The sequence below is a fragment of the Cyphomyrmex costatus genome, unplaced genomic scaffold (assembly GCF_001594065.2).
Source record: "Cyphomyrmex costatus isolate MS0001 unplaced genomic scaffold, Ccosl1.0 scaffold75, whole genome shotgun sequence".
NCBI classification, from domain to species: Eukaryota; Metazoa; Arthropoda; class Insecta; order Hymenoptera; family Formicidae; genus Cyphomyrmex; species Cyphomyrmex costatus.
Window position 1 is genome coordinate 621015 of NW_017280322.1, and position 17070 is coordinate 638084.

At 32.6% G+C, this 17070-nt stretch overlaps 1 protein-coding gene across 1 annotated transcript; it reads left to right on the forward strand.

Annotated features, from left to right (window-relative positions):
* The first annotated feature begins 7314 nt into the window (after window positions 1-7314).
* Window positions 7315-15419, forward strand: LOC108780951 (myosin-IIIb). The gene is made up of 15 exons (XM_018548800.1): window positions 7315-7647; window positions 8245-8526; window positions 8737-9124; window positions 9305-9321; window positions 9419-9810; window positions 9939-10267; window positions 10466-10972; window positions 11274-11455; window positions 11650-11924; window positions 12010-12377; window positions 12456-12563; window positions 12646-12902; window positions 13025-13233; window positions 13868-14035; window positions 14672-15419. Exons 1-15 carry the CDS (start codon window positions 7315-7317, stop codon window positions 15417-15419), a joined length of 4563 nt encoding a protein of 1520 aa, XP_018404302.1.
* The last annotated feature ends 1651 nt before the right edge of the window (window positions 15420-17070 follow it).

The following is a 17070-nucleotide window of genomic DNA, read 5'->3' on the forward strand; positions in this document are numbered from 1 at the left end:
AATTGCATCAGAGAAAGCATGAAAAGAAACACAATTCCATTATTTTAGCAGTAGGAAATGATTTCGTCAGACAATCATGCGAAAAGTGACTATTCTCGCAATCAGATGTACTCTTGATTTATTTTCTTCATTTTTATCGTCAAATTTTTTCTTTCTTTATATCATTCTACGCTTTTTGTCATTTAATAATGTTGTTGAACTTATTTAATTGTATGCGAACTTCCGTATAAAATTTTTCGTTACTTTCCCTATATGCATTATGAAAGGAGGAGCACAAACGCATCGTAAAAAATAATAGTATTCAGTACGGTACAATGTAACAGCGGATACTGTTACATGACTTTTTTCTCGCGCACCGTTGCACTCGGGAAGTGCATTTCCATTTCCTTGAGAAGATTGATTTCGCTACCGAGATCTCACAAATAGTTTCATAATTGCAAGTTTAATGTTACACGAAATGTCATAATAAAAAAGTTCAAGATAAATAAATATAAATTAAAAATTAAAGTAAGATAAGGCTCTGATGATATAAATCAGTCAAGAAAATAGTGCCTTTAAGAGCCAAACACAGGATGATTGTGTGTACTATTTTTTATTCGTGGAAATTAGCAATATATAGATACGTTTCAATCCTCGATATGGATCCTTTTCAATATAACAATCAGTCAAATCAACAAATTTACGTTAACATTAGTCATGATTGAAAAACAATATTAGTTTGAAGTCATGTAAAACAATAAATAATATAGCGCACATACACACAAAATCGCATTTTGTGCAGAATGATGTATAGATTTCTTATATATATCAAAGTGTATTTGTTGTGTTAGCCTTATCATAATAATTTCCAGATTAAAATGATAAAATGTTAGGACACGAATTGTTCTTGGTATTATACATTATTGACAGATAAAGTATAAATGAGATATATTGAGAAGGATCCATATCGAGGATTGAAGGACATTTATATTGTTAATTTTCACGAATAAAAAATAGTACACACGATCATCCTGTGTTTGGATCTTAAAGGCACTATTTTCTTCTTTAATAAATAAATATATACTTTTGTATAAAAATAATTTCGTGTTTTAAATTAATTATAAAATGCCTACAGCTGTGTGGAAAACAATTGTTACTTTAACAATATTCTATGTAAATTTATGTTGCTGAGAATCGTTACAACTCGTTTATAGTATAACTCTTGATTATTGCGATATCAACTCATGGAATTACAGGAATCTAATTTAAAAAAATATATTAATACACATTTTAATAAACGATAAGACAAAAATGTAAAGCATGAGAAAAGAAACTGAAGTCAATAATCTATGACTTGGCCGTTCGGCTCTGAATATTCTTGATGATTGCTACCTCTGCCTCCTCCGCGGAGATCGTTTAACTTTCTTCTAAAACTAATTACTCCCTCTTTTTGTCCTCTTCACAATTTTCCCCGACGTGGAAATATTCTTCTCTGTCTACCCTGACTTGACTTTTAGTCGTTTCAAGTCTATTGTATGTCAAGTGAGAATCACTTTTTAGTGTGACTATGATTTCTTCCATGGTTCAAATGGTTCTGTTTTCAAGGCAATAATGTCAACTAGGATTTATGATCATGAAAGACTACAGAAATTAAATCTTGCGTACGAACGTATTACAATTTCTTCACATGCAAATTATTTTTATAAAACAAAGAATATTGTGTATAAGCTTCCAACGAGATCATAAATTTTGAAATTCTTAAGTCACGATTCTTATATTTCCAAGTTTATTTCACACGTTAATACAGGTATCTATGTATCTCATTCCTAATTAACCTTTATAAAAAGTTTCTCACGTCACATATGGAATAAAACGTACTTGCTTCTTCTCACACATAATCAAAGCACGAAGGTGGCCGACAAATAACAAAATCATAAGATGACAACTCCAATATAAGTACGCTTTTCTTCCTTTTCTTTCATTCTCCGTATAATGGCATCGCTCAGCGAAGCACTTAAATGTCGATTATACTTTCGTGTACTCATATCTTGATGTTACACGTATCTTTTCCTTTGAGCAACGTTTCCATAGTTAGGCAGCGTAACTTTGTGTCGTAAATACTGCTACTTCATTTACATACAAAGAAGTTGGATTACACGTACCGTGTTTTAGCTTATAGAAAAGGCGGTAATTACTTCCACGAATCGTTATATACCATGTTACACAATTCATTCGTGGCACGAAATATTCCGTCGCGAGTCGCGTAAACTTCTCTGCACTGCAAAATTCGATTTTTTTTACCATGAAGGTTTTAACGATGACGAACGTATAGTTAATAGAGCGACACTTCGTGGTTCGTTTGAAAATTTCGATCGTTAAAAGAAACTGGCTCATCTATCTTACCATTCACCTCCTTTAAAAGATTTTCCCGGCAATGGTTCGTTAAATAAGTACTATAAGGTATTCTAGGCGATCTAATTTCTGTAGAAACAAATAGAAATTCCAATATTTTAATTTTCATATTTCGAATAAAATACACACACACAATGTCAAAAAATTAATTCAATATACTTTTGTCATTTAAATAAAGCAGAAAAACATTTCGACAAATGATGGTATCAGGAATTATTGAAAACAAATTTTAATTAAATGTAAGAATAGTAAAATACTAGAAGTAGGTCAAAAACAACAATTGCCTTTATTAGAAGCTGCAGCAATTTACGATTTAATGATCAAATTTTTCGTCTCTTACAACGGTAACGACAATTATTGAAATTTACCGTATTAAAAAATAAAAGTTTTTTCTTATTTGAAAATTTTCACACGATTAAACCGTTAATCTTTTACGTACTCATCATATGATGAATAATACTATATAAACCGATATTTCTAGTTTAATATTTACCAAATGTTTATTGCTGTATATAATACAAATAAATTCTGTAGCATATTTATCAAAGTCTGATTTTTTTGTCTTCAAGATAAACAGATTGAAACTCGCAAATATCAGCACGTGTTTTTTCGTAAGTGCATCACATATGCTATGCTGTGTGATAATGATTTACACAATTTCTCTCGTCTCATTGTATTCCCTACAATTAACAATACGATAGCAAATATGATTTTGGTAACATTGCGCGCAGTCCCGTATGTGACGTTACACGGGAGCGTCGCTCGACATAGTATAGTCATTGATGGCACGCACTGTACCGTTACGTCGTCACGTTGAAAAGATTAAACCAGCGGAACCGCGGCTGGCAACGTATGTACAATCGGGAAAAGCTCCCGTCCTTTTACGTATCAAACAGTTTGACATACGACCGCGCTAAAAGCAAACGGAGAAATTACGGCGTGAGTAAAAATTCACCTCTTTTCACTTTCTTCCTTTTTCTTTCATGTTTTTTCTCTTCATCTTCCTCCGAAACGACACGCTATCAGTCGAACGATTTATTGACGAAATATTAATGCGAATCACGAAAGCGAAACTAACGAATGCTTAAACTTTGAAGCATACTCGACATTTTACTCTTACACTGCTTATCGAAACCATTAATTTGTCAAATTAATTCGCGATATATGTTATCATAATATCTGTGAGATTAAGATAATGTAAAATTCTTACCAAAGTTGTATCTACGACCGAATTGTAATTTTTCATCAAAGACATCACATGTATAATGGTTTGGTATTCCTTTGCAACGATTTGAAACATATAATAGATAATTTGTAGAGTAAAAAGTCGGAACAAAAATTAATGGCTACATAAAAGTTGTAAGGTGAAAATGGGAAGTCGTCCGCGCGACACTCTTTGCTTTCGAATAATTACAATATTTCACCATGGACAAACGCGAGTAAGCACATTGTTCGCAAAGCCTCCCAGAAATACAATAATTACCAGTAATGGCTACTGAAACGCGGTAATAAAAAACTTTATTATACCGTTTCTCTATACATATGTATTCAGGTCCTATTCTATGTTAAATTATTGCAATTTGAAAAGATCTTTCTTGAAAATAATTTTGATACAACACATTTTTATAAGTGTTTCATCATGTTTCAAAATAAAAGTTTAAATTATATATACATATAAATATTGATCGCGTTGTAATCTCATATATTTCTTTTCTTTCTCTCTCTAACACATGCCGAAAATAACCAGATGTGTACAACAAAAGAAATAGTCTACATGCAATGAAATCGATAAGATTTTTATTCAGATAATATAAGAAGTCATTGCATTCGTAACTTAAACATTACTGCGTCTTTTTCAGTCACAAGTATTGTCGAAGGCAATAGGACATTACTTTGCAGCTGAACCCTTAAGCCGATTTCACATCGGGTTTCTTCGCTCTAATACTCTCGGCGCGCACGTGATCGAGGGTACACGATTGGTTATTGCTGAGCAATTGATACCTTTGCCAAAGGTATCGAACCGTGAGATTGAAATACGATTGCGCATTTTTGCGGTGAAATGTCTCACGAGTAATTTTCAGCGATGAGTGCCTTTCAACAATCAACGCTGAATGACAATGCTTTCGTAGAAATTGCAGTAAAATGTCCGCAGCAGAGGGCATCGATCTGTGAAAATGGTTAGATAAAGAAACATGAAGAACGCAAATGAAAACAAGTATGACTGATCATTATATAAATTATAAAAGTAGATATAGTACGACTAAATAAATTTTATCTTTGGATTGTTTATATATATATTTGTATATATTCTTATCTTCATTTTTCGAAAATTTTTCTTCATTTTCAAAAAACAAAACTTATAGAAATAAAAAAATTATTTATGGCATTTCTTCACTTGCAAATAAGTTACGGATAATTTTATCCAGAAGATATCTCCATTGTATTCTGGGAGATATCTCCTGGATAAAGGTTATCTACAGGTGAAGAAATTTGGCATTAGAGTATAAGATATTTGAGCAACAAATTATTTACGTGTAATATTAGAAAAATTACTTATTAAACTAATATAATAAACACTGTTTGACTAAATGATTGATTTAACTTTCTTTAATAAAACTTAATATTTCCTTAACACGTTATATTAAAAATGGGGTTTTGTTTATAAAATAACTATTGGTTCTCTTTAACCGTCAAGATAATTGCTACGTTTCACTACTTTCGCTTCAAGTACTGACATTAACGATATTATTTTATGATTTTTTTTAGCCGATTTGTGGTTTTTAAAACTTTCAATATCAGAAAAGAAAATGTTGTTTACTAATAAGAACGCTATTATCACGTTTCGAAGAAACTCAATGATAAATTCAATTTAACAAATTGTATCTTTAATCATCCTGATCAGTGATGCAGAAGATAGCCTTGTTATTAATTCGACGTAGAAATCGTTTATTATATCATGTATCTTAATGCGATAAACACGTGTTCGCAGTTGTACACATTATTTTTAGTACAAGAGAGTCTGGAGGAGTTTCCACATCAACTTTTACGTGTAAAAACCGTTGTTACGGTATAAGTATTTACTAGTAATCTCATAAAGTTTCAGTGCAATCCTTATAATTATGCGCGCAGACTCTCGCGCATGCAAACAATTTAGAAATGTGCTTTTGACATGATTCCCATCATTTTACTTACATGCAGTAATTAAGCACCTACTTATTTAGCGTGTGCATAGTTTTGCATGATAAACCTTTAATAAGAAGGCCTGTAAAAATTGTATTATTATTAAACAATATTAACAACACTTAATTATTATTTAAATATACTTTAAATGGGTAATTTATATATTCCAATTTTTCATTGTGTTCAAAATAATTTTTAGTTATTTTTCAATCAGTTCAACTGATAAGCATTAATACAATATGTAATTTAGTGGCAATCAATCTATTTGACAATTGTGATTACCATTACTGATTAAAATTTCAAGATGGTTTAATATCAGATGTTTTATGTTTAATTAAGGCACATCTTGTCAGTCACGCTATGAATTCAATCTGCATGCCCAGTGAAATTAAATGCATCGAAAATTAGTAAGGTGGGCTGCGAAGCACTCCGAGAGAAATCCTTTCGCCGATATGCACGAACGAACATTGAGTAAAATCAGTTATAGTAATTGAGAGAGTACCTGAATAGTTTCAATTTATCCTATTATCCAGAAGTATCAGATTTGTAAATTATCAAACAATCTTTTTCGCTGAAGAAGATAATGAGCATTGGAAAAGAAAACAATATTTATGAAAGTTTTATTAACTGTTTATATCATATTCAATATGTTGCAACGAAACATTGCTTAAAGCTACTACTGTCAGCTTATTGATCTTTACATGGCTTCGCTCAATTGGATAGAACTTCCAATATAAAGTCAACATTGTTCCAAATCATGTCCTCGAAACATGTCCTCGTTATGAGAAAAGCAGAACTCATTGATAGCAAAGCAAATTGTTAGAATAATAAGGTATAAAAATACAATGATTAAATTTCAATTACTATTTGTTTCATGTTATCAAATAAAATCATTTCTGTCATCCAATATTTACTTTTTAATTGACAAAATATATCACGGTAAGAAATTTTAATGCACAGAGTTAAATGTACAAAGAAAACATTTGAATATTCTAATAAAATTAAATAAATTCTTCAATGTTACTTTCTCTGTGCATTTATACAAATTGATCTTCGTACTGTGCACGAATGCACTATTTAATGATTCTCACGACCAGTCTTTCGATGTACAGTCACGAAAGAAACTTGAAATTAAACGAAGCGCGTCTTTCTTAACAGACCTATATCTGAGACGAAGCAAAAGTGCGCCGGTCTAACCGATACAAGCCTAATACTCGAACTAATACTATTAAGGAGTTAATAGATATCCAATTGGAAAAAGAACGCTCCCAGTAGTGTGTCGCAGCTGGTAGAGTTAACAACGTTCCATTGATGCTTCTCCAATCTAATAAAGTATCGAGATTTTTAAGATTTCAAACTTTCGAGGAAAGCATATAAAAAAGTAATCGATCGATAATATTATACATACATTATCACGGAGAGCGATTGCTCAAAAAACTTTCTCTAATGCGCTTTAACATTTTTTGCAAAAAGTGTTCCGTGTTTAATAAAAAAAAAATAGATGAAAATGTCGCGTAAGTAACTTTTAGAAGTAACAAGATATCTCACATGTTACTACCCTATTTCAAACTAATCAACGCTTCATTGTTATCATTTTCAACATTCGAGAACAAAGAAAGTAAAAACGATTTAAATAATATCTTGCTGGACCTGTTTTTTTTTTATAAGTTTCACACTAGCATAATCACATAATCTTAATTCACAAGATTCTAACAGCGACGCGTTCATCGATTATGTGTAGAAATGACTGGAGGTGGAACTAACATGGCATATCACGGTCTCAGTCAACATGTCAATTTCGATGTGATACCGGATCCAGGCGAGCGTTTTCGATTGGAAGAATTGATTGGCGAGGGTACTTATGGTGAAGTGTACGCTGCTTACGATAAAGAAACTGGCAACAAGGTAGCTATCAAAATATTGGAGAATGTTGCTGACAACATCGAAGAGATTGAAGAAGAATATTTGGTGCTAAGAGATTTAAGTCAACACCCGAATATTCCTGTCTTTCACGGTTTATTTTTAAAGCGAGCTAAGCCTAGTCAGGAAGAAGATCAATTATGGTTTGTGATGGAGGTAAATTTCATGAAACAAATTTACAAAAAAGAAAATGAAAATGTAGAAAATTTTTCGATTAAAAAAACAAAATTAAAACACGTGAATTGATGAGATTATTTGTACAATTAATCATAAACGATGCTTCGTAAAAATTGTTATTTATTTCAGTTGAATTCTATAAATACCTTCCGTTAAAAAACAAACAAGAGTAAGGGAATCAATTAAGAAAATATATTTCTTAATAATTCGAAATTTTTATATAAATTGTAATTTTCTGCTTTCCTACACAGAAAGAACGATTTTGCTAAAAATCTAGAGATTTACTAAATACAGACCTGGAAATAATTTTGTTGGACCATTAAGGTAGTTATATAAAAAAACTCACGCATAATGAGTACTGCTGCAAAAAATTTTGACAACAAGCTTGAGCGTTCTACATAATTATTTGATACTTCAACAAAAATTATTTAGATGTGTGTATTTAATTAAATTTTTTAATATTTAAGTACAGAAAAGTCATTCTTTTTCTGTGTACGTACGAGTATCAATTTGTCGGAAGCTTTGAAGGAACAAACGGAATTGGGTTATGTAAAAAGTTAATTGCTCCGGTTCCAGTTGTGCACTGGAGGTTCCGTGACCGATCTCGTGCAGGGTCTTAAAAAACGTGTCAGTCGTCTAACGGATGACCAAATAGCTTATATCTTGAAGGAGACCGTCGAAGCTCTGATCTTTCTGCACAGTAATCACTGTATGCATCGCGACGTAAAAGGTCATAACATCCTCCTCACGGAAGAAGCGCGTGTCAAATTGGTCGATTTTGGTGTATCTTCACATCTGGCTGCGACTCTCGCCAGGAAAAACACATCTGTTGGAACGCCATATTGGATGGCACCAGAGGTGAGTTTATTTAAGCAATTTTACTGTTTTTAAAAGCAAAAATTTTATAGAATGAATAAAAGCAACGAAAGTAATATGTGGCAAATCAAACGATCTATTTAGAGTCAATTGAAAAAAGCGAATCTTGTACATGCATATAATTTCGAAATATTCGGTCATTTCATAATTTTGAAAAATTTGAAATACAACTATCCTTCGGTCATGAAACAGGTAATAGCTTGTGAGCAGCAATTGGATTCATCGTATGATTCGCGTTGCGATGTCTGGTCGATCGGCATTACCGCTATCGAGTTAACCGAGGGCGATCCTCCCTTATCGGAATTGCATCCCATGCGGGCACTTTTTCAAATTCCGAGAAATCCTCCCCCTTCCTTGAAAAATCCGGATACATATTCGTCGGAACTGACGGATTTTATAGCCGAATGCTTGGTGAAAGATTTGGAGCATCGGCCGTTTGCCGGTGAATTGAGAGAACATCCATTATTGACGAAGGTGGAACCAATCGTAGAGAAAATCAGAGAGCAATTGAGAGAAGAGATTCGTAGACAGAGAACAGAAGGTCGCGTTCATCGGCAGCCGGAAGTAACTACAAAACATGGTAAATTGAAGACGGACCGTAAAACGAGACCAGAGAAGATGTACATGGACGATTTGGCGGCTCTCGACATGTTCTCGGAAGAGGCTATTGTCGATCAATTACAGCACCGATATGAGCAAGCGCAGATATACACATATATCGGGGATATACTGGTTGCTGTTAATCCTTTCACTAATCTAGGTTTATATACCGGTATCGTAAGTATTTTATTAATTTAGATAAAACATAACATTAATAAATATAATTAATAAAGTATAAATCATTAGAGAATTATTATAATAATTCACTCTTCAGGAACAAAAACGGTACAAAGGACAAGCGAGATCAGATAATCCTCCACACATATTTGCAGTCGCCGATGCCGCGTATCAAGCTCTACTTCATCAACGTCAAAACCAAGCGATAGTTATCAGCGGTGAATCAGGTGCCGGAAAGACGGAAAGCGCAAATTTACTATTGAAACAGCTCGTCTATCTCAGCAAGGCACCGAATCGTAACCTCGAGGAGAGAATACTTCAAATAAATCCTATAATGGAAGCTTTCGGAAACGCCACGACTGGCATCAATGCGAATTCTTCCAGATTCGGAAAGTACCTGGATCTAACAATGACAAAAGGCGGAAAAGTGACTGGTGCGCGAATTTCAGTATACCTGTTGGAACAATCACGAGTGATTGCTCAAGCTGAGTGCGTTCTTAAAAATTATATATACAATACAAATTATATGTATAACATATAATTCGTATATACTATACATATATGTATATAATTTCATTAATCACAAACTAAAGACAATAAATTTTGGAACTTTCCAGGGGAGAAAGAAATTTTCATATTTTTTATTATATGTACGATGGCTTGGAAGCGGATGACCGCCTCTCGGAATATTACCTCGATCCTACGCTTCGGAGATATCATCGATATCTCACGCATTACAGTCACACATCGCAAACGCACATTGACAAGTTCCAGCAGCTCAAAATGGGTTTCAAGGTACTCGGATTTCAGGATAGCGAGGTAGACACGGTGTATCGGGTTTTAGCCGCTATTCTCCATCTAGGTGACATTGAATTTGCCGAAGTGGCGACACAAGACAACACCGATAATAAAAGTAGAGTCATCGACACTATTCCATTACATAGAGGTAAAATTTGTCTTGTCTTCTTTATATTTCTTATAGTAGTTCAATTCATTGAAAATCAAATATTATTAGAATTAATCATGATTAGAATTAATTTATCAATAAAAGTCCTACATGTTTAGTATATATATATATATATCTTAATAAACATAAAAAAAAAATTAATTACATGCCATAATTATAGAAATACTGGGTTTTCAGTATCGAAACTACTCGGCATTGAACAGAATGATCTCCTAGAAGCCTTGACATCGAACTCGGTGATGACCAGAGGCGAGACAATTACGCGGAACAATACGGTAGCCGAAGCTCGTGCAGCTCGCGATGCAATGGCCAAGGGTCTCTATGGCCGGCTCTTCGATTGGATGGTCAACCAGATCAATTGTTTACTGTGCTTCAGCCGTTCGCCGAATTACGAGCCGCTAGCAATCGGGCTACTCGATATCTTTGGCTTCGAAAACTTTCCCAGAAACTCGTTCGAACAGCTCTGCATCAATATAGCTAACGAACAGATACAGTATTACTTCAACCAACACATCTTCACTTGGGAGCAACAGGAATACATGGCCGAGGGAATACCCGTGGATCTCGTCGAGTTTTCCGACAACAGGCCGGTTCTCGATATGTTACTAAGCAAGCCCATGGGACTTCTGGCGCTTCTCGATGAGGAGAGTCGATTTCCCAGAGCGACCAATCGATCTCTGATCGGTAAGTATACATTCTAGATACATTATTATTCTATAAACGTATTTTTGTGCTGCTATGCTACTTTCATTCAATAAGGATATACGATTTTATGATGAGACATCTTACAGTTAATTTGTTTAATATTAATTTAATTTAATAAACAAAAATTTTAATATATATTTTTAAATAAAACTTTTTACTTGCTAATGCGTGATTATACTAATCGATACAACTCTTCACTTAAAGTCATAGCGATTTTAAATAGTGAATAAAACAGTCGATCTATTTATTTTTATTACTTTGCGCAATTTTTTTCCGGCAGAAAAATTTCACAACAATATTAAATCAAAATTCTACGTACGCCCCAAATCGGATGCAGTGTGTTTCGCAATATATCATTTTGCTGGTCGTGTGGTCTATCAAGCCGAAGGATTTCTCGAAAAGAACAGAAACTTTCTGCCACCCGAAGTCATTCAACTGGTACGACAATCGCAGTACGACATGGTTCGTTTCCTGTTCCAATGCCCGATTACGAAAACCGGTAATTTATACTCGGCACTGCAGGAGAATGACTCGCGAAAATCGCAATCGAATCAAAACACAAAGGTATGTGCGTGTGAGTGTGTGTGTGTATGTGCACATTAAATTATATTTTTCATTTTTGTATGGAGTATTAACGGCGTATTGATGTCTCGTAGGAACGTTATTCTAGTCGAGGTTTAGCATCACAATCGAGAGCTCAGCAGACGGTAGCGACATATTTCCGGTATTCTCTAATGGATCTATTACAAAAAATGGTGTCCGGTTCACCTCAGTTCGTTCGATGTATAAAACCAAACGATTCGAAAAGTTCACGTTTCTTCGATAAAGAGAAAGTTGTAAAACAATTGAGGTATACCGGTGTGCTCGAGACAATACGTATAAGACAAAATGGATTTTCTCATAGGATACCGTTCAACGAATTTCTTAAGAGGTATTTTCAGATTGGTTACAATTTCTATATAAACGGAGAAATGCTGAATACCTTCGTTTCAATTTTTATCAATTATACTATACAGATATTGCTTCCTTGCTTTCGGCTATGATGAACGCGTAATTGCCAATCGAGATAATTGTCGGCTTCTTTTATTACGATTAAAAATGGATGGATGGGCGTTAGGCAAGACAAAGGTTTTTTTGAAATACTATCACGTCGAATTTCTCTCAAAATTGTATGAGGAACAATTGAGAAAGATAATTATAGTTCAAGCATGTGTTCGAAGATGGCTCGCAAAATTAAGATTTAAGAAGCAAAAATGGCAATTTGCTGTGTCAGTGGTCACATTACAACGTCATATTCGAGGATGGTTATCCCGAAAACAGACAGAACAAATGTTGGCTGAAAAACGTGCGAAAGAGGAAAACGAGACGCTTGATTTTATGTTGAGTGAGTTTTATTCTCAATTTTGGCAATTTTCCTAGATGACTCCATTACGTATCAGCATTTATTTTAATATTTTTATAGATGAGGTGAAACGTAGAGAGCAAGAAAATATAGATGTAAATAATCGCGAAAAACGACAAATACGTAGAAATCTAGAAAAGAACAATGCTGCAACTGTCATACAAAGTCGTACGTATATAAAAATTGTATTTGCTACCTATATAATTGATAGCCAAGAATATGGTATACATATAATTGAATTTTTACATAGACTTCCGAGGTTACACTATTCGTAAGCGGTTTGGATACGATTTAGAGGAGCGTTTCAAGAGGATTTTGAACAATTACGACAATATATATGATGGCCACAAGGCACTGTTGCGCGAAGGATTAAAGCACGAAGACGCAGCTCTTATTGTTCAAAGATGGTATAAAAAAGAAGAAATACTAGTCAGAAAAAAACCAGCCGTGAAAGATCCTGTACATCCTAAACTACGACAAGCAGATCTAATTCAATTTTCTCAAAATGTAATTTTTTTACTCAAGTTCAACTCTTATCTTTTTACTTAGTATTAAGAAACAATACGATTGTTGACAATTGTTAATTTGATTAAGTCATTAACTGTTATATGATCTCTTTCTATTAATAGGTACATATGAAGAACCAGGAGGTACACAAAAATCTCCGTCGCAACAAACCTGGTATTAGATTGAATGATATCGAGGAACCGCCGCTCGATTACGTACGTCCGCAAGGATTTAATATGGTGCAGTCAATATTACAGTACCGCAGCGGAATGCAGCCACAAGAGGAAGACAGTGTCAAATATTATCAGGATCTGAAGGAGGAGATGAGCAGGTATATATACATATATATATATATACATTTATATATATGTACATACATATACATAAAAATCAAGGCGCGCTATGCTTTGACTTAGCATCGCGAACGAATCAGAAATTTAAATGCTCAATTTTCGAATGCTTTTGGCACTCGCATCGCAAGTGGTTCGGAATTCGAAGACGACGAAGTTGGCTGGGACTCGCCGTTGATACGGCTAGAGAATGACCTTCATTCATCGAGGTACACCGTATATAGATTTGGTCGATCGTATCTATACAAATTTATTCTGACGCTAGTATAAATATATATACACATATACTATATATATATATATGTATATGTATTTTTATCATTTACGTATTATAGAAAGCAAGAGGATCCTAAAACGCATACTTGAATCTTCAAATTATAAAAAAAGTTTATAATTAAACACTTTTTTAAAATTTTAACACAAAGATTAACTCACAGTAGAATCAATCTTTTTCAAATTAAATATAAATTTTTATTTCTAAGAGCTTTTTTTACTTCGATTATAAATATTTTTGTGCACATACTTGTGTTTGAATAATCAGATGCAATGGTTCGTTGATATGTGTCATATTAAATTTAATCTATATTGATGTAAAACGAGATTATTCTCATATAGGAGTCAGAGGAGGAGTCATATTCTGGACGTAAGTGCCGAGAGGAGAGATCGTACAGTTCAAAGCGATTTCGTAGTGGCACCAGAGCAACATCTATCAAACATTTGGCACAAAGCCCTGCGATACCCCTCCGATTTACGCAAAAACGAGAATTCCAAAAAAAATGTCAGGTAAGAATTGTAACATACACATGCGAATAATCGTACATTTTACAAGTTCTTACTTACATGATAAATGACTTACTTGAATGTGCTCAATTTGATAGTTAAAACTAAAGAAATTTAACTATGATAGATTTTTCTATGATTCAATTATTCAAAATTTATAAAAACAAGCTCTATGTACGTTTATTGTAATACATTTTTTTGGAACTATATATATCATTTATAAATTTTGTACCAATTGTAATTTTACTATTACTAATTATAAAATGAACATATATTTTAATAAATATCTAATAATATGACACGTGAATTTAAATCGATGAGAATAAATCTAAATAAATACAAGAATTCTCATAAAAAAATATCTAATAAAAATGCTAATCTCGCATTTATTTTTTTATATATGTTGCCAGAGGCATTATGGTAAATTTTCAGGTAAAAATATAAATTTATTCTACCACTACTTTAATAAGTATACATACACGTATAACTGTTACAATTAGTGATTTTATAATTCGCATTTTATAATTTAGTCTCAATTCATAAAATGAAATATATTATCTGTAGTAAAAAAAAATTAAATATGTCTCTTTTAAAGCTTTTCTTTAAAGATCAAATTCATAATAGAATCCATTTTTCCAGTACAAGGGTTAATAACCTGCGTAACGAGAACCTGCAATCACACACGAACGGACAATATGCAATCGGTTCTCCGAATATCCACGATCCACCTGGCTTACGACTCACGATCGATGGCCGATATAATGCCGTAAACGAACGTCAGAATGTCTTTAATGGACAGAATCTTGTTAACAATCACCACAATTCCGTCGATGAGTATCACACATCGATTAATGGTACATCGATCAACAATCATCAGACTCCTTGTAAAATAAGTAACGACATTGCAACGAGCCAGATAAAAATTTTAAATACTGAACAATCAGAGTTAAGTAACAAATCAGAAAAGACAGATCGATCAAATCATAAGCAAAATAGCTATCCGATAAAAAATCATCAGAATAATATAGATCATAAGAATGATCTCAATCGATTAGCGAACGGAAAAGCGACGAATCAGGAACAGTTTCAAAACGATACTTTCAATATCACAACTAATCTTAGACAACTTCTAAGGCCAACGGTGATTGAGAAGCGGCGAGAGAGTACCAAGTCTGCATATGATACGGAAGATATTAATGGACCTTACAATTTTAGGCAATTGTTAAGACCAACCGAGTATCTCCCGACCGAATCTTTAAGGAAAAGGAAAGGCGGAACTGTTTCCAATGGAGTGCCACTACCGAAGGATAAGGCTCCGGAGAAACATGTTAAGAGAAGAGCGCCATTGGCGCCGACACAAAATAAATTGGTCAACGCAAACAAGTGATGTTACTTTATATTATTCAATGGAAATATTTCAAAAGATTTGATTTTACAAAAGATGATTTAATTTTTATGAATAATATACCTGATATAAAAAAGTCGTAGTTAATTGTAAAACACTAAAAATTCGTAATTAAACGCGTATATGTATATTTTCTGATGATAAGTAGTGAAGAAAGTTAAAATTGTATTGTTATTGCCATTTATAGAAAAAATAATCTATAGAAAGGCTATTATAGGATAACTCTTATACATATATAGGAGGTCCAATAAATTCTATGTAGAATATAAGATGGATAGTTATATCATATTTTGTGAACATTAAATTAAGCAACAAAAGTAATGTATCGATACAATTTATCACAGAAATGCGCATTGAATGCAAATACTTTCCAATATATAGAAATATATATTTTTACTTTACACACGAAGATATGTGTAGTAGTCATAGTAATATTCTATCGAAATTCTATTCTTTTTTTAATAATTCTACATTTATCTTCTTTCTTTTCGCAAAATACGTTTACGAATTTGTATACGATATACGAAGCTACGTGATTTCAAAATGTAAAGAATTTTCTTTATGGTTATGCCTATGATCACGGCGAAAAGAATTTGTAACATTATATAAAAATATGAATAAAATATTTCGCGATATTCATTTTTAAAATATAACTAATAAAAATTAAACACTTATAAATGTAAAATTTTATGAAAAATTTACCTTACATATATATCTTTGTTATAAAATGTAATTATTGTACACAAGAGCAGTGTTCAACGAATCATGTTATGTCGAGTACACTTATAACTTTATAACATAAGTTATTATTCCCTCGCTGTACGAGTTCATATCTAGAACTAGTCATATCTAGCTTTATTTGCGTCATAAGTGTTCATTGTTTTTTGAAGCAAGTATTAATAAATCAAGTTCATTACAAATTTTTATATAATTAATTAATAATTTATTTTGTATATCCAAAGTAAGTATGTATAATCACAGTTGCAGGGAATGGAAAGTTACTTTTTAAAAGTTACAGTTACTCGTTATACTGATTGTGAGTAAAAAAAGTAACGAGTTATCGTTACTTTTTAAAAGTAACTCGTTACAGTTACCGTTATTCGAAAGAAAACTTTTCGTTACTTTTCCGTTACCTTTTAAAAAACACTCTGAAAATGAACTTTTGCAGTATTTTTTGTTTAAGCGTTAATAAAAGCTATATATATATAGCATGTATAACACTGACACTATGTATAGTTTTATTTTTTAGTTTTTTTTTTAACACAATTTCGTAATTCTAAAACCTGTAAAATATGTAGCAAACTGAGATATACATATGTTTGATGTATCACATAGAAGATAGAAGTGCAAAATAATTCCTGAAATAATAGTACTGTAATATATTTCTCAGCTGTCAAAGACCACTTCAGGATCGTTACAGCAGTTGACAGCTAAAATATTTCAGGAATTTTTTTATACTTTGTAGAAAACTAGAAGATTATATAGGATTGTATAGGACTATCTGAATCACAATATAAGTTAGAGATTAAAAGGAAAATTAAGAAATACATATAATCTCTCTTTATTATAATACAGCTATATTTTTATTTAATCTATACTTTTAGCTGTAAATCAAATATTTTGATAGAAAGAA

Bases quoted from the DNA above. Each gene is read 5' to 3' on its own strand.
- LOC108780951 (XM_018548800.1), top strand. From the start codon at position 7,315: ATGACTGGAGGTGGAACTAACATGGCATATCACGGTCTCAGTCAACAT. The intron at 9,811-9,938 runs GTGCGTTCTTAA...GGAACTTTCCAG, and splicing joins CGAGTGATTGCTCAAGCTGA to GGGAGAAAGAAATTTTCATA. The intron at 12,903-13,024 runs GTAATTTTTTTA...TTCTATTAATAG, and splicing joins TAATTCAATTTTCTCAAAAT to GTACATATGAAGAACCAGGA.